This window comes from Trachemys scripta, chromosome 2 (assembly GCF_013100865.1).
Source record: "Trachemys scripta elegans isolate TJP31775 chromosome 2, CAS_Tse_1.0, whole genome shotgun sequence".
In the NCBI taxonomy this organism is placed as follows: Eukaryota; Metazoa; Chordata; order Testudines; family Emydidae; genus Trachemys; species Trachemys scripta.
Genome location: NC_048299.1, coordinates 173,178,364 through 173,197,082, shown reverse-complemented (window position 1 = coordinate 173,197,082; position 18,719 = coordinate 173,178,364). Strand labels below are relative to the sequence as shown.

The following is an 18,719-nucleotide window of genomic DNA, read 5'->3' as shown; positions in this document are numbered from 1 at the left end:
TTTAAAATCTACATGGACAAATCAGAATCCCATTTTACAGATAGGGAACCGAGGCACAGAGAGACTAAAGGTGGGATTCACAAAGGTATTTAGACACCTAACTGCCGCTGATTTCAATGGGAGTTAGGGGCCTCAGTACCTTGGTGAAGTACCTCAGTATGCCAAGGGCCAGATTTGTAAAGGTATTTAGGCATCTAAAGATGGAGATAGGCATCTAGAAGAATTTCCAAAAGCATCTCGCCATTGAAATTTATGGGAGTTAGGCACCTAGATACTTTTGAAATCCCCACTAGACACTTATCTGCATATTTAGAAACCAAAATACCTTTACAAACCTAGCTCTAAATGTCTTGCCCAAGGTCACACAGAAAGTCTGTGCCAGCCCCAGGAATTGAACCCTCATCTCCTGAGACCCAGTCCAGTTCTTTAATTGCAAAAGGTCATCCTTCCTTTCAACCCAACCGAACTCACACGGATTTCGGCAAGGCAGGATTAGGCCTCAAAGGTGCAATGATTACTCAGCTCAGTTTGCCATTATCTTGCCTCTCACGATAACTCTCTGATAGCATCCCACCTGATGATAATAGCAGTAATAGCCCTGGGGTGTCCAGAAAAATATGATTTCCTTCATCAAGCTCTGACAGGAAGAAAAAATGCCGTTGATCTTGGATGCAGGGAGTGAACAGGTGAGCCTGCACTCTCATCACTTACGGTACGTCTCCACAGCAAAGAAAAACCCACGGCTGTCCCGAGCCAGCTGACTTTGGCTGCAGGGCTGTTTCATTGCTGTGTAACCTTCCGGGCTCAGAAACAGACCCACAGCCCGAGTCAGCTGGTATGGGCCAGCCGTGGATTTTAATTTGCTGTGTAGACATAACCTTTACATGCCAATCAGTTTCCCAGGAAAAGCTGACTGAGGTAATTAGATAATCAGGCTGGTGGGGCTAGAGAGCCAATTAGCCCATCATCCCAAAACTGATCAAAAGGCACAGGAAGGAAGCGGGATGGGGGGAGGACAGGGAGGGCTAGTTGAGTCAAGTCCTGATGAGAGGGTCAAGAGCACAGAAGATACTGTAAACAGACTGTTGCACAGGGACTGTTCTGCTATTGGTGGAGGGAACTCAAAATAAATGGCACTGTGAATGTATAGCTAGTGGGAGTCTAGGCAGTTTCTGTGGGTCAAGATGTCAGGCGAGAAGTCACGCCCTGTTACACTCGGTTTAACCATCATCATGAAAACACAGGCTCAGCTCTCTTCAGCTTTTCTTCACCAGACAACACTCAGACATCTAGTTCTGCTGGACCCTCCCCTTGAATCTAGGATTTAGAGGAGTTTGTTTACCACAATTCTATTTTCCGCGTAGTTTTCCCCTAACACGCAAAATGTGAGGAGGCAAGCTCCGAACACTCTGCTGCCATTAAGGATGAGTTGTTGCCTTGAGGAATATTTTTCTCTCATTACTGAAGCCTAACGATCAATGGTAGAATTGCAGACCTCAGAGGTAATTAGGAAGAAATGATTTCACATTAAAGAACTAAAATAAAATCTTTGAGCAAAGCCCAGTCTCACTGCCTGGTTATTCCTAAATGATTCTGAGATAGTGAGAGAATGAAAATCCTGAGAACTGGGTCCAGAACAATCATTCAGTCATGATTGGTGGGGGCCATCTTGCAGCCAGTCTGTGGCTGAATAAAGCCTGCACACCCTCAGTAGGACTGGTTAAATAATAAATCATTTCAAAAAGCTGTCTCTGTCCTCGTAGCAGAAAACTTTTAGTAAACAAAAATGATCCCTTTTGGCTGTTTCCTGCAGGCCTTTTAAAGAGCCTTTGTGCACTTAAAAACATCGAGCAATTCATGGGTTGGTTGGTGAAGACATGTAGTACAGTACAACCGCAATTACTCTATCACTGAATAATGTGTGTGTGGCCATGGCAGTGATTCAGAGGGATATTTAGCATTTTCCCCACATTACAACCAACTGACTTTGTCTCTCAAAGTTCATATTTAGAGCCTGAAACGAAAAACCTGCTGATTTGAGAATTGGTCGATCAGCATCACTAATGCTGTCTTAGGAATAGAGATCATGATTACAGTCCTTGCTCCATCTGTCAACACTATGGCATGACGTTACTGAAGGTGCCAGCAAGCCATCCTCTGAATGGCATGTTCAAAAATTGCTGGTCTACTTTTTCAGGCATGAAAGATGCCATGGTCCCTTATAGAAATATTTGTCAAATTTTATTGTTAAAAATAAATTCTTTTGGACAGCTTTCTACTAAGAAGTACTGTCTCTGCCAATGGGCTAATAATATCTCCTCTGAACACATCATTCTCTGTAAGGATCTGTCAACCTGAAAAATACAGCTAACTTAAATAATTTGATTGTATTTTATTGCATTACATTTAACAGTGAAGCAAATTTCAGACAAGTCAAATAATCTGAAGACGACTTGACTATCCAAATAGCCATGGTGCTTGCTGTTATGCAAACATTGCAGGTTTACAGTACTTTAATACTTATGACATTTCTGCCAGCCTTATGGTCAAATCATATCTGAACTGATGACATAATTTCCCCTCCACCTTTTCCTACCTGCCCAGTTCTTTTTCCTCTTCACTCCATTTCATCTGTCCGCTCTTCCCCCTTTCTCCCCTGTGTGCGTGTGCACACACTCTCAAACACACATAAGCAATCAGAACTTGATTTGAACAGGCCATAAAATCCCACAACAGATAAGTGACATTTCAGAATTGTATGGTGATCTTTTACTTCCATGGGAATTCCATGGATAAGCTGATTCCTCTGTTCCTAGGCAATGTTTTTCAGCACAGACAAGGCAGACACAGCATAGGTAGGGTGTGTTCAGAAGAAATTATCTTCCCCAATAAAACAGTGGGAGACCACCATCTGTCAAGTCTGCTATTCAATAACAGATCTGACGTATGATTTTTACCACAATATTGCCAAACCACAAAAACTTCATTCTTATTTTTTAATAATCTGTGGGATTGTATTGCATCACACCTAGTTTTATTGATATATTATATGTATTGTGTTTCAATAGTCTAGTCTCATACATCATATTTGTCTTGTGACACATGCAGTGTATTATCTGCATTGCCTCAAATCAGATTTTCCAGTTGCAGTGGTATAGACACTGCTCTGCAGTGTGTTGCAGAATGAATAAATTTAGGAATATAGAACAAAATATAACACAGAGCACTATCCTCTTACACATCCTCTTTCTGTGGAGCATGTTACTGAAGTAAGTGCTGGTTTATTTACATTGCAGATCTCATCACAATATCTAGTTGCCCCTTACTCAGATATGTGAGGATGGGAGCAGATGACAAAAGAGAATGCATATGTATTGGAAAGAGACTCCCTTATTTGTTTTTTAACAGAATCCTTTTAATTCTTAAATGTGTGGATGGAGAAAGGATGGGAGTCATGGTTCCCCCGTGCTACTTTTGATGGGTTTCAAAGAGGGCAGGCTCCAGGCACCAGCCAAGGAAGCAGGTGCTTGGGGCGGCCAATGGAAAGGGGCGGCACGTCCAGGTCTTTGGCGGCAATTCGGCGGCAGGCCCCTCAGTCCCTCTCAGAGTGAAGGACCTGCCGCTGAATTGCCACCGAAGAATGAAGTGGCGCGGCAGAGCTGCCGCCAAAGTGCCGCCGATCGCGGCTTTATTTATTTATTCCCGCTTTGCTGCTTGGGGCGGCAAAAAAGCTGGAGCCGGCCCTGGTTTCAAAGGACATTTTGAGCATGGCAATACTTAGACATAGCTTTGCAAATAATGGTGTGTGGCAGGGGCACAGCACACGCTCCGAATATTGCTGCAGAAGGGATGGTAATTTACATCTGCTCCCTGTAGGCTTAACGGGCACCTGGCCAAAACGCCTAGAGCATATGCACATTGTCTGGAAAATGGTGTGGCACTCCTCTGGCCTGCCCTCCTGAGGGCAACATTTGCATATACCACACAGTGCTGCAACACCACTACTCTGAGGATGAATTTGTGACAGAAAGAACAGATATGTAATGATGTTATGCATACGGAGATCTAACCATTTCACTAACATTGTATGTGAGCTGGTCAGGAAGGGGAAGTTATGGTATATTGGGTTAGTAGATCATCCTGTATTGATCTGTTTTAACCCGGGACTGTTGGAATAGCAAACAGGATAGCAACACAATATATCTAGATAAAGACACCTCAACACACACTTGAAAGACAATGGGTCACACTATTAGCAACAAGATTCCTGTGTCTGATCTCTGATAAGTTGCAAGCCTTGTTTTGTCAAAGCTAGGAGGCTAGAGATGAAAAGAACACTAAAAAGTTAAAAAGCCTTTCTCTGGGGGACCAGAGGAGTTACTTGTCTGCAGCTATCTACGGAGACAGGCCAACTCAGAAAGAGACTTTGTGTAGGGAGTCTAAAGAAACTGGGCCTCCCCAGATCCAGGGAATGGTAACTCCTCGGGAAAAGCTAGATATGCATAGTCTGGTTTACTCTTTTGAAGATATGTTTTCTCTGAAATTTCTGCTTTAAAAAAATGGTATTAAGGAAGCTGTTTGGTCACCAGTTGCCACTGTCATTGCACCAGAGGGGAACTGAGTTGTAGGATCTAAACCTAAGTGAGGCCTGCTAAAATAATCCACGTTAGTATGGGGGACTGCAACCCAGGGCTCTGTCTGAGTGTGGGAGAATGGTGTGATTCCATCTGGAGCCAGGTGCTGATTAGAGGCCTGAGAGCTGAGCGGGGGTGCGCTCAAAGAAACCAGGAGGGGCCAGAGGTGCAGTTCAACCAGTAACTGTGACAACTCTAAGGTCCCAATTTTGCTTAAATTACCATATTCTGACCCAACGTCACTTACATTGCACACCTCTGCCTTATTGTGCAGCTGGGGTGTCGAGGAGGCACCAGAAAACACAAACAATAGGAGGTGTAGGTGAGCAGGTGAGCATGCATAATAAAGAAGTTTCCAAATACAAATTTTGAAATACACAGTATTAAAAAAAGATTTGTTTAAAGTGCCACATCCTCAACTGGTGTAATCCAGCATAGCTTCATGGGAGTCAATGGAAATATGATGATGTACAGCAGCCGAGGAACTGGTCTACAGTGTTCAACTCCTACCCTCATCTCATGAGTGTTACAAACTGAAGGACAGTATCTTGTTTCACTACTAGAAACCAACATCTTGGAACAGCTCCTTCTAATTTGGCCACAGGAAGGATTCCACATAGCCACTTGCTGGCATTGCTGCTTCTGAATTGATGGGTCATAGCACATGGTCCCATGGCCAATGCATGTGACTGGGATTCAAGAGACCTGGGTTTTCTTCCTGCTTGGCACAGACTCATTTTGTGGTCTTGGGCAAGTCACTTTACTTCTCTGAACCTCAGTTTCCTGATCTGTAAAATGGGAATAATGATACTTACTACTTGTGTGAAGCGCTATAAACATGTTGAGTGTTGTTATTATAGACTGTGAAGATCCTGCGTTGCATCGTGGCGATGCTAAGATTCAAAGAGCATACTGTAGGCCAAATTCTGCTGTGGGATATGCTCTGCAGCCCAGAACTGGTCCTGCTGGTGAACTTTGATAATTTATTAAATGTGCTGTGGTATCTGGCTACGAGTTGGTAGACACAATAATAGAGTCACAAGCTTTTTCTGAGAACGATTTGAGATTTAGTTGTTTCTAGCAACATTTAAATACAATATGAACAGACACTTCTGAGTTAGTGGAATTACACAGGGATGAATTTGACCCTGTGCAGTAGGTCAAAGATCGAAATCTTAGCATGCCTGCCCATAAGCTTCTTTTTTAAATAACACACTCTTTTTAGATCTAAATTCTGATCTGCCAAATACTGCAGCTAATGATCTCTCCTTAACTAAGCATAGTGAAGAATGCACGTAAATACTGAAGTGTCCTAATCAGTGTTCTAGTGAAAATGAACTGATCCCGTTCATTGCTGACAATGGTAACTATCTGCTGAAGTTTTTATTCTGTATTTTATATTTCTTCTGCAAATAATGTATGTAATTTAATTGGCTGGTTATTTCAAACCTTTGGGACCCATTGCTGGAATGGTACAAATTCCTCAGAAATATTATTAAACTTTCCAACTGCAATCATAGTCTGAATCCCAGTTCTTCCCCGAGGACTATAAATCCTGTACGCCTTTAATTTTGCTTGAGATTTGCATCATTATGCAACAACAAAGTATGGATGCAGTAATGAGGTTTTGAAATGTTATTTACACAACAGAAAAAAAATCAACTTGAGTTTTCTGAAACTTATTCTGCAAGCCATGGAAATGGCACATTTTTGCACACCAAACTCGAGACTTTTCCAGCCAAATAAATATAATATCTATCAGCCTACAGGCTAGCCATAGACCGCCTGGATTTATACTCTGATATTTTGTATTTAGACAGAAGACACATTCTAGGATTTTACTGCTAAGACCTGTAACCCTGTCTAGTTTTGCAGCATTTGTGACTTATCGTATTTGGAGCCTGGCTAAGGAAGTATCTTTCTCCCCAAGTTTCTTAACTCTACTTCTAACTCTACTCAGCAGAGGGAGATGCAAAACTCTAAATTCCAGTTGCCACAGAGCCTGATTCACCACTATGTTACTCCTATTGTGACTCCATGAACTTCAATGAAGTTACACTGGTATAAAACTAGAGTAATGCAGTGATGAATAAGGTCCTGTATTTTTCTCAGCTCAGATATTTTATCATTCTAAACTTTTAGGATTTTTACTATCTAATCCATAGCTACATTAGAAGACAATATCCAGTTTCGTACCTCCGACAGTAAAGGAGCACAAATAGCAAGATGAGTGCACTGGAGAAAAAGGCAGTGATGTTGTGAGAACATGAGGCCTAACTAAGAAATGCTCCAGTTATTGTCAAAATTGGTTTACCTAGTTGATAATCAAACTGCAGAAACACCTTGTTCCTACAGGGACATTAAATCAGTTGGAGCAGTGTTGTTTAATATATGTATTAATCATCTGGAAAGGGGAATGAGCAATGAGGTGGTAAAAGTTGCAGATGACACAAACTTACTTACATTAGAGAACTCCAGAGAGGAGTGTAAAACTTCAGAAGGACCTAACCAATCTACGTGAATGGGCAACATGATGGCAAATGAAGTTCAATATCAACAAATTCAAAGTAATGCACATTGGGGAAGGAAAAATTAAGCCACTCAGATACAGTTACTTTAGAGCCCTGTAAGGTATCAACTAAGAAAAAGGATCTAGGTGCCACTCTGGACACCTCATTGAAGACCTCAACTCAGTGTGCAGCTGCCATCAAAAAAGAAGTTATGATGAATAAGGAATAGGATGGAGAATAAATGTGGAAAATATTATAATACCATGATATAATTCAATGGTGCAGCTTCGTCTGGAATACTGTGAGCAATACTGCTCACCCATCACAACAAAGATATGGCAGAATTAGAGGGATTTCAGAGAAAGGTGTCAAAACTGATTAGGGGCATAATGAGAGATTGAAAAGACTGGAATTGTTTACCTTACAAAGGAGATGAGTAAGAGGGGACATGGAATAAGTATATAAATAATGAATGATATAGAGAAGGTACATTACAAGCTTCTATTCTCCCTGTCTGATAACACAACAACAAAACAACATTCATTAAAATTAAATGGTGGCAAATTCCAAACCAATAAAAGGAAATATTTTTTTTACACAGCATGTAATTAATCTGTGGAACTCATGACCATAGGATGTTGTTGAGGCCAAAACCATAGCAACATTCAAAAAGTGATTGGACATAATATATTATATATAAAAACAGATTATTCTAAATTGTAGTGGTTAATATTAATATACATTCCGGAGAGATATTTAGCCACATACTTCAGGGTTTAAACCAATCTCTAATAGGGATTATAAGGATACCTAACTTGGGGAGGCAAATAATCTTACAGCTGCTTACTGCAAGGTTTCATGAAGCTTTCTCTGAAGCATTTGGTGTGGACCATTGTCAGAAACAGGATACTGAATTAGGTGAGCCTTGGTCAGATTCAACATGGCATCCTATGTTCCTATATGCAAGTTAAGAGTCACTCCGTAGAAATAATCTGAAGTGTAGCAATAACACCGGGAATAACACTGAGGGAAACTCCCGAGTACTGTATGTGATAAAGCAGATGTTGCATATAGATACACACTTCTCCTTCTCTTCCTGACACGTCTATTTTTAGCTCACTATCAATTTGGATCTTTTTGTGCAAATACACTATGCCAAGCTACTAAGCGAGCTGTAGAGTTGAAAATTTTCATTCATAAAGCATTACTACGGCCTACTTCTGCATAATACTGCTGCCAGATCCCACAGGCTAGTTGGAGCATTAGATTTAATATAGAAAGCACAGGTAAAAAGTGCTTGGACAAGCACTTGAACATCTTACATATTTAGCCCAGGAATCCTAACTATTCTGAATGCAACTAATTGCTGAGAGGAAGCGAGGTAATAAATTCTATCCTTCATGTTTATCAATCACCTCTCTACCCTAGCCCACATCTATCATGGCAAAAATAAGATCAAGTGGAAAGGAATAAGATTAGAGAGATGAATGAGTCTTCAAAAGGAGAAACCCTGCCCAAGCCTGACCCACCCAAATCAGGTTGTGTGTGATAGGTATGAGTGTTACTGGATAGGAATATATTTAGCTGCTCCAAAGGTAACTCAGTCAGGAGGGGGCTTCATATCAGTCATTTAGTAACACCAATGGTTTCACAAAAGGGTACATAAAGAGGGTTCCACATGCTACAGCCCAGAATATCCCCAAAGCTGCACCTTTTCATTTGGGAGTAGAAAATGAGCACCAATGCGGAAAGCACATTTCCACGGGCCCTTCTGTAGTAAAGGACCCCTGAGGGCGAGAGGGCTGTGTATGGGAAATTATACTGAAGCAGAGGCAAAGCCTAGAGCTGTGGGTTTTCTTCAGCCTGTTGGGTGACTTCTCACATATAGAGCATTGCGAATAGAGGACCTTAACTCTCCACAGCCCAAGGATAAAAGTTGTATCTTGCAGTCCACTCTCCCAGCAACCCATTGCTTGATGGTAAACATTAGAAAAGTGTTTGGGTCTTACCTTGTTAGCTTTGTTCCAATCTGCTGCCTCAGTTCAAGTCTCTCCTCATCAGTCTGCTTTGGGAGGATGTTCTTTTCCTCCAGCTCTCGTTTGGAGGGCCTGTTGCTAAGTTTGATTGCTAAAGAATCCTGCCTGCAGATTTTCATTGCCAGAGAACCTATGGAAGAAAGAAGAGGTGTTGCCAAAGGGGATGTCAGCATTATACCATATCCTACAGCAGACAAAGAAGTAACAGTCAGGAGAGGATAAGCAGAGTGAACTAAGTTAGATTCTAGTCTACACTACAGTGGCACAGTTATGCCGCTGCAGCTGTACCATTGCAGTGCTGTGGCGTAAATGCTTCTTACATTGACGGAAGGGGTTTTTCCATCGATGTAATTAAACCACCACCTCAGGAGGCAGTAGCTAAATTGACACAAATAATTATTCCACTGATCTAGCTGCATCTACAGTGGGGGTTAGATTGACCTAAGTATGTTGAACAGAGAGTGACATTTTTCAAAGCCCTGAGTGAGGTACCTAGGTCGATCTAATTTTTAGGGGTCGCCTTAGATACATTTTTTTCCAGATTTACACCAGTTTATTAGCTTCAGTGGAGTCACTTTCAATTTACCTCATTACAGGACAGAATTTGGTCCAACAGGTAAAGAGAATAAGATGCAGATGTGACAAATGTGGGGGTGTTTATTGATAATGATTAATATTGTGTCTGAATCTGCCACTAGCGTGGGGTTTCTGTGCCATACAACAGAATGGATATTTCAGCCTCCGCGTCTGACTGAGTAGCAGGGCCTGTCCACCTAGAGAAAGAGGGAGAAGGACTTTTCTCATAGTCACCTGACAGCTTACACTTAAGGTTCACGAAGAGACAATGCCAGAGCATGTAGCCTTAATGAGTCAAGCCTGCTGTCCTTGGGCAGCACCTGAACCACTTTGAACAGTGAGGGTCAGAATAGGTATGTTTACACCGCAGCGAGGAGTGTCTCTCCCAGCCCAGGTAGACAGACTTGTGCTAGCATGCTAAAAATAGCAGTGTGGTGCTGTGGCACTAGTGGCGGCTCAGGCTAACTACTCATGTCCCTCTGGGTCTGAGCTTGGCTGGCCAGCCTGAGCTGTCACCCATTCTGCAACATCCACACTGCTATTCTTACCGTGCTAGCTCAAGCAGAGCTAGTGCGAGTCTGTCTGTGTAGGTTGCAGTGGCACCAGGTTGTGGGGTGGGAGGGGAGGCTGGAGGGGAATGAATCTCTCTCCAAGGATTTTTCAATTGCTCAAAGTTGCATAGGTTGTGGAGCTGCGGGGCCCGTGGCCTGATCACTTTTAAGCAGTGATCCCATTCTAAATCAGTATGTCTGCTGCTGGCGCAGTCCAGAGCATCGCTCTGGCTGTGTGGTTGCAATACTACTCAAATTTGGCCCGGGTGCGGAGGGGTGGCCAGCCCAATCGGTACTGTGACCGGCACATGCGAAGTCTGTTCATATACAGCAGAGTGCAGGGGAGTCTGCCGAGAACTTGACCCTTGTCAGAACCAGCTCATGCAGTGTGAGGGAGGCAGGCTCACCAGCTGAGGAAGACTTGGGGTTCCTGCAGGAGGAGGGTGGGGATGAAGAGAGACTGGAATGGGGTCCCTTGCCAAGGGGTTGGATAGAGGGACCGGAATTTGCACCTTCCAAGAAATATCTGAATTGGCGTCACTGACAGGCTGGGAGACATGCTCCCAACTGCAGTGTAGACACACTAACTGAGAGAACCAGATTGAGAGTCCCACAGACACAGGAGGATCAGGGCTTTGAGAGGTGGCTCTGTTCTGTTCTTGTAATTTAAGAGGAACGCCAATTTAACTTAGCTTGTAGTGAAGCATAAGATTAGATGACACTAAATATGCATGTAGGATGTTTATTATTTCAAAATCTTGTGTCTTTAATTCTTTCTTCTGAGTGCTAAATAAAAATGCTTTGTTTTAAGAAGGTTGTTGGTCAATATTGCTGGTCACATGATCCCGAAGGGAGGAAATGCAGGTGCTTGAAACCCATTCAGACCTTCAGAGTGATATACAGTTGCTGTACACAGGGTTGTGGACCCACGTTCCGGTCAACGAGTAGAAGAATTGCGAGATTTCCCCTAGAGACGGCTATGGACAAGAGGCCAAATACTGGAAGGGGGTGCACTCAGAGAGCAACCAGAACGGGGGAAGAGGTACAGCTAACCCTGTAACCGTAGGTCTCAAATTTAGCTTAGAGTTGTCATTTTTGGGCCTGACTCTCTGCTGCCTTGCACCATGTGGAGTGGGAGTAAAATGATACCAAATGAGATGAAAGCATTTGTACAGATGTAAATTACTCTACACTGTGCAGGGTAGTGGAGAATGAGGTCCATGTTTTTAGTAGTAATTACACTTCTTATTGTAACTTAGGGTTTTGGAGCCTGATTGTGAACTCATTTATACTGGTGTAAATCAGGAGTAACTCCACAGAAGTCAGCAGGGTTACCCTGGTGTAAGAGCGCTGTAAGCAAGGTCATATTCAGGCCCTTGATTTTTAAATCAGTAAGGACTAAATAATTAAGAAAAATGCGAGCAGAGCACACAGAGAGCTAAATACTGCCCACCTTACTCATATAAGTACTCAATGAGTTCTGCTTGCGTACTTACTGAATTGCCCCCCCGCTCCTCCCCCGTGGATACTGATCCTAACAAAAAAATGGTGTACCTGTGTTATTCTGTTCTTAGCGAACATGCTGAGCTTTCTCTACGGGTATAATCCACACTGTACAAACCAGACATGCCAGTCACTGCTGGAAGGATCTATTTTAAAAACTATCACTTGTCCATTAAACGTGGCATTTAAAATAAAGAGCACATGCCCAGCAATAATTTAGGGGCCAATTCTGACTTGGACAAAAGTTCAGGGGCCAAATATTCACACTGACTTAAATGGGAGTTTTTCCTAAACAAGGATTAAATAAAATTGAGTCAAGATCTGGCCACACTTTAGTATTGTTTCAAAACTGCTCAGTACTGGGCTCATTCTGATCCTATCGAAGTCGTTGGTAAAATTGCCATTGCCTTCTTGACTTGCCGACGACACGTTTAAAAAAAACAAACCTCTATGTAAATATTCTGACATTGTACTTATTAAGTATAAAGCACCTGATTGTCCTCTCATAATCATCGATGTTATGCTGCTGTTACTCTGTTGTAGTCAATGGAGTTTATTCTAATTTATGCCAGTGTAAGTGACAGGAAAATCAGGCCTAAGATATCCAGTTCGCTTGCGTTTCCCTTGTGTTTTGAGGATAAATAAAAAAAATACAATAAAAGGGGGAAGGGAAGGATGAGTCTTACTTGTAAATAATGAGCTATCATCATCCTCATCTTCCTCATCATCCTCTTCCTCTCTTGAGTAAAGGCAGGAAGAATCTTCATAATCAGATTCATGAGGCATATTTTCTTTATCGTCATCGCATTCGATCACAACGGTTGGCACTTGTCTCATGTCTGAAAGGCCTCCAGGTCCTGTTTTCGTGACACTGTCACCCGGGTGTAAACCAGAGCTATTGGAAAAGAAGAATTAAAAAAATTAGAGAAAATTGCTCAGCAGGAGTCAGGTCTGCTTCTCTGAAGTCAGAGCACGAGTGCCTTTTTATATGCAGACATTTTTTAAAGAGGGAAGATGGAAGGATTATAGTTACCAACAAGAATGGGCTAAAACATGGGTTAAAACATGGTCTATGATAAATCGACCCACGAGCGCTCTCTCGTCGACTCCTGTACTCCACCGCTGCGAGAGGTGCAGCAGAGTCGACGGGGGAGCGGAAGCAGTTGACTTACTGCAGTGAAGACACCGCGGTGAGTAGGTCTAAGTACGTCGACTTCAGCTACGTTATTCACGTAACTTAGATTGATCTCCCCCACCAGGCATATGTTACATTAGTTAGTAAGGAATTAAAGGATAATTCCAATTTAAAAACTTGCATAACCGGAATTGAGAAAGGACCTATTATTAAGGTTGCCTGACACTTCCCATTATATGATCCTGTTTTCAGTTGCTTATAATGTTGCCACATATTAATCATTTGGACTAAACTTTCCATGCTGGGTGTCTGCCTGAGGCTGAATTTCTTGGGAAAATTTTGGTGAAATTGGTTCAGTTGTTTCTGAGAATGAGTTTAGGGAAAAACATAATGGTCGCCAGAATTTTTTAACGTGAGCAAACCTTTGCATTAAAAAACTATAAAGCCCCAATGCTTTGGAGCACATGTAGAAAAATTGGCAGGAGCTGTGGCCTGTGTGTCAGGGATGTTCCTTTTGCCATCCCTGTGAAAATCCACATAAACTGGGACAAGTTATACGGGGGAGTTTGGGACCAGCTGGACAAGGAATCTGGGACTAGGAACCAGTGTGGGGAGAACCCAAGATTTCTGAGTCTCATCATTCCTCTGCTGTCAGCAAATATCTGTGAATTCTCTGGCATAGTGCATGTCTTACCCCCCTCTAGGGCTGGTCCTCATGAAGAATGACAACCTGCTACTGCTATCAGTTACTCAGTTCCATTGGCAGAAGCCTGTGCAGTGTGTCTATAGGTTTCAATCCCACTGATGACTCGTGGGCATCAATATGATGCCACATGATGGATTTTTTGTTTTTCCAGTTTGCTTTTTAAAAAGCCTACGAAACTATACAGAAAAAATATATTAAAAAACATTTTTAAGGTTGCAAAGTTAAGCACTTCAGCCATTAAGAAAGGCCAGAATCAAGTTTGATTGAGAAATCTTAATCTGGCCTCTTGTGCATAGACATTATGAGACAGTCTGTAAATACATGATCACATACTATTTTTTTCACAGGACCCCTGCTTCATTCAGTGCACAGGATGGACCTGCTTTGTGGATGTGCCAGAGTTGTGTAGTAAAGGAGACTATTGTCCCTGCGACAAATGAAGCAGAAGATGGAAGGTGTGCAGTGAACGAGGTATGGAGAGAAAGGAGGGTCTCATGGTTAAGGCAGTTGAATGCTGCCCTGGAGAACTAGATTCTATCTTGCCTCGGACAGAGATTCCTGTGTGATACTGGGCAAGTCACTTAAACTTTTCACAGGTGATTACTAATTGTTTGTTTCTCATTTTCTGGGTCCCCAGCTTGAGACCCCAGGGTCTGGTTTGCAGAAGTGTTGAGCACTGACAGCTGTAAGTCAATGGGAGCTGTACTCTGAATATATCAAATGATATTTAATGCCAAATACTCTGAAAAATCAGATCCTAAGGGTCTCAAATTGGGCCCCCAAAATTAGTGGAAACCTTTGGCCTTAATTTCTGTCTCTCAGGTCCCCATCATAAAATGGGGCTAGTACCACTTCCTAATCTCACAAGGGTTTTTTTTTGGACAATTCAAAGATCATCTAATCTGATCTCCTCCATTACACAGGCCATAAGATTTCCATGAATTAATTTTTGATTGAATTAAGACATATTTTTAGCAAAACATCCAATCTTAGATTCACTAGTAATTTTGAAATCAACAAAAAACTGTTGCAAAGTTAATTACCCTCACTGTTAAAACTTTGCACCTTATTTCTCGTCTGAATTTATCTATGATCAACTTCCAGCCATAGGATCTTGTAATACCTTTGTCTGCTAGACTGAAGAGCCCATTATCAAAGTTTTGTTCCAAAAGTAGGTACTTACAGACCGTGATCAAGTAACCTTATCTTTGTTAAATTAAGCAGATTGAGTGCCTGAAGTCTATCACTATAAGGAATGTTTTCCAATCCTTTAATCATTCTTGTGTTCCTCTCTGAATGCTTTCCAATTTATCAGCATCCTTGAACTGTGGACACCAGAACTGGACAGAGTATTCCAGTACCAGTCAACCAGTGTCAAATACAGAGGTAATATAATCTCCTTGCTCCTACTCAATATTCCTGTTTATACATCCAATGTGTCAGGATTCTGGGCGCGGGGAGGCAGGACTAGTGGCAGGAGCTTGAGATCCCAGAACTGAAGCTAGGGTCAGAGCCAGTATCAGGGTCAGGTCAAGCTGAGAGTCAGAGCGACAGTCAGGAATCAGGCTGATGGTCAATACCACATATCAAGGTTCATTTTGAGGTTCCAGGGGGTCAAATGGAAGTCAGAATCCAAATCAGAGCCAAGGTCAGTACCAAGCGTTCAGGAACAGAGAAGCAGGGTGGTCATGGCAGGTAGCTAGGGATCTGCATTGTTGCCTGGACACTTCCTGGTATGCTCCCTGGGCTTCTATAGGGACAAGGAGCCAATCAGGGCTCGCTAAGACCACTGTCAGTCAGATCACTCGAGGTGAACCTTGTCATGGCATTGAACCTCTGTAGACAGAGTTGCAGGGAGTGGCCAGGTTACAGCTGCTGTCAAGCAGCAATGTGGGGATTCAGCTGCCTGGTAGCCCTGATGTCCTGGTTCAACTCCTGCTGATCCTTACAGAAGGATCACACTACCTCTCAACTGACTAATGTTTGTGAAGCACTCGATATTACAGTGATAAGAGCCATAGAAAAAACATGGGGAAATTAATAATTCTGTCTTCGGAGCAGAGTTTGAACAGGGTCTAGTAAACAACTGCTAGGGTCACACATTGAACAATGAGAAAACAAAATATTGAACAGCTATTCATTAAGTGAGCGCCCAGGGCCGGCTCCAGGCACCAGTGCAGCAAGCAGGTGCTTGGGGCAGCCAACGGAAAGGGACGGCACGTCCGGCTCTTCGGCGGCGGGTCCCTCAGTCCCTCAGAGGGAAGGATCTGCCGCCGAATTGCCGCCGAAAAATGAAGCGGCGGCAGTAGAGCTGCCGCCATATCGCAGCTTTTTCCCCCCCGCCCCCACCGCTTGGGGCGGCAAAAACACTGGAGCCGGCCCTGTGAGCACCCTCATCCTGTGCACTGAATGAGGCAGGGCTCCGGTGGAAAAAAATAGTATGTGGTCATGCATTTAAAAGCTCAAAGGGGAAGACTGAAGGTTGCATATACAATCTTATTTCTGAGTGCTTGACTTAACCTTAGTAATATTCTTTTAACATGGGTTTGTGTGTGTAATATATATACACATATCTCTCTCAAATTCAAGGATTGTCACTCTGAAGCCTAGGACGAAGGTGAAACATGCAAACAGCTACAAGCATGGCTGAGACCTCTTTTTGTTTAGAATATCACAAAGTTCAATCATTTCTAGGATACGCAGTCCGTTATTATCCCATTTTTAAGTTCTCAGCCATTTTGGCTGTACTAATCACACCTGTGCTGCATCCAGCTTCAGCAAGGCATATTTAAAAATTTTATTAAGATGATGTTAAAAAAAAATAGTGAACAGAGTTTGAGATAGAAGTTTCTGGTTATCAGGGAATAACATACAGATTATAGAGGGGGCAAAATTTGGTTTAAGATAAAGTGGCATGAGGAATACATAATCTGCAATATCCCTGATTGGGAGTAAAAGGTTGATGGGTCAAAGTATAGACATTAAGATATGAGGGTATTAAGTTCATAAAGTGGCTATCTACACCCTGATATCAGTCCTAGAGCACTGTGATATCCAAGCCAATTACCATCCTTACTCTACAGCTAATTTGCATGTAACGCTTTCATTAGTTGTATGGAGACTGCACTGATAGTGGATTAACTGGCCAAACTGCCACACCTATGACACAGCATCGGCTTCCAACTCTCCCCTCGCCCTGAGAAACTTTAAATCCTTGGGAAATATAAATACAGCACAGGAATCTTTACTGAGCCAGGAGAGATTAAACAAACCATTCCAAACTTGCCAAATAACTTTGACTAACAGATGGTTTTATAATGTCTTTTGTTATTTTGGCATCTAATATCTTCTCCTCCAGGAAGAAGGTAAGTTGAAGCGAAATGTAAGTCCTGAGATTTTTTTCTTCCCCTCATTTACAATAGAACAGTACAAAAGATGAATGGGGATACATTATCTGCAGATGAGCTGTGTCTCAGATGAAATGTATGACCAAGGTTGTGCTTAATTTGTGAATGTTAGGCAAGGGGTCCTACAGGAATCAAAAAGAAATGGAAATGTGCATTAGAGCTGCCTGTCTACACACTGACTTGGGAGTGCCAGTGGTCATTTTCTATTTTTAGAGAGCTCCTAAATGGGATGCATAGACAATTCATGTGTCTTGGTGTAATAGCCCAAAAAGCCAGACACTGAGGAGCAATTTGCTTTTACTCTCTAAATATTCAGTCCTATTTCTGCTGCCATATAGTATCTTAGGGTATGAGCTCATCACTTCCCACAACCTAATAGGTTCAAACCTGGTCATTATTACTACTGTTTAGCTCTCTTCACGTGTAGATCTCAAAGCACTTTATAAGGGAATGTAAGTATCAATGCAGGTACATTTTTACGGACAGGGAAACTGAGAATGGGAGAGTTGAAGTCCAATGTCACACAGCAGGTGAAGAGGAGAGCCAGGAAAAGAACTGAGATTTCCTAACTCCCAGCCACGTGCCCTATTCACCAGACCATATTGCCTCCCTCTACTAGGATCAGAGACTGCCAGGAAAAATCCTGGGTGTTGCAGTGGTGTTGGTGATTCAGTAGTAGGTGCTCTTCTTTCCGAAACAGTAATTGTATGAAATTAGGAGGCTCTGTGCTGTTGGAGATGCTGCTCTTCATATGAGAAGTAAATCGGAGTTCCTGATCTTGCAATTGTTAAAGTTCTCATGCTCCTTTCCACATGAATATGGACGTTAATCCAGCTGTCCTGGCCACATTCCATTTGAGGCAACTATCAAATTTGGATATGATCCTGCAAAGCAACTGCAACTCCTTTAGAGAGTCTAGGATGTGCAGAACCACAGGAGACACTCCACAGCACCCTGGAGGACTGGGCCCTTAACTATTTAAATCACCTTCCACTATGTCAGTTGGAGATGTTATTTTAACATTCTGCCCAAACCTGTTGTGTGGTGTTGATGAGGACCATTAAACAGTTGCCAAGTTCCACCCCAGAAATGACTGCATTTTCAAGGGGGGTGAACTGTTATCCCATAAAGTGCTTTGGGATTTATAGGGATAAAAGGCCCTAGATACTATAAGTGCGTGATACCATTTGTTATAATTATGTTAAGCCTCAAAAAGATCATTTGGTAATTGCAGCTTATATTACATATATTTACTGACTGGACATATCAAAGAAAGGAATTGATTTGCCTAGAGATATTCTACATTTTGTAGCACAAAGTATTAAAGATTCATGAAGAATTGGGTTGTGAATTTCTCTATTAGATTTCATTGAATTTTACATTATACTATTTTTATCCGAGAAGTAATTTTGGGATGCATCAGCTGAATTCTTCTAAGGATATATAAATGTATTACAGTCTTTAAAAACTTTAAAGCATACCAATAAAATAAACGTTAATTTAATAATTTAAATTCAATTAACTTTTTTAAAAATCTCCCTTTTCCCGATTATCTATTATTCTGCGTAACTCTTCAGTGGCAGATACAGGAAATCCCGACGACTCAGATCTCGTATCTTAGAGATGATAAAGCTCAGCACAATGCTGTTCTGTAAAAAACC

General features: G+C 42.1%; 1 protein-coding gene across 1 annotated transcript in view; it reads right to left on the bottom strand.

Annotated features, from left to right (window-relative positions):
* Positions 1-18,719, bottom strand: part of PHACTR1 (phosphatase and actin regulator 1) — a gene marked incomplete in the record, with an annotated part of 425,183 nt that overhangs the window by 57,194 nt on the left and 349,270 nt on the right. The window contains 2 exon segments of the mRNA XM_034762321.1: positions 9,154-9,310; positions 12,497-12,705. Coding sequence (XP_034618212.1) covers positions 9,154-9,310; positions 12,497-12,705 — 366 coding nt within the window.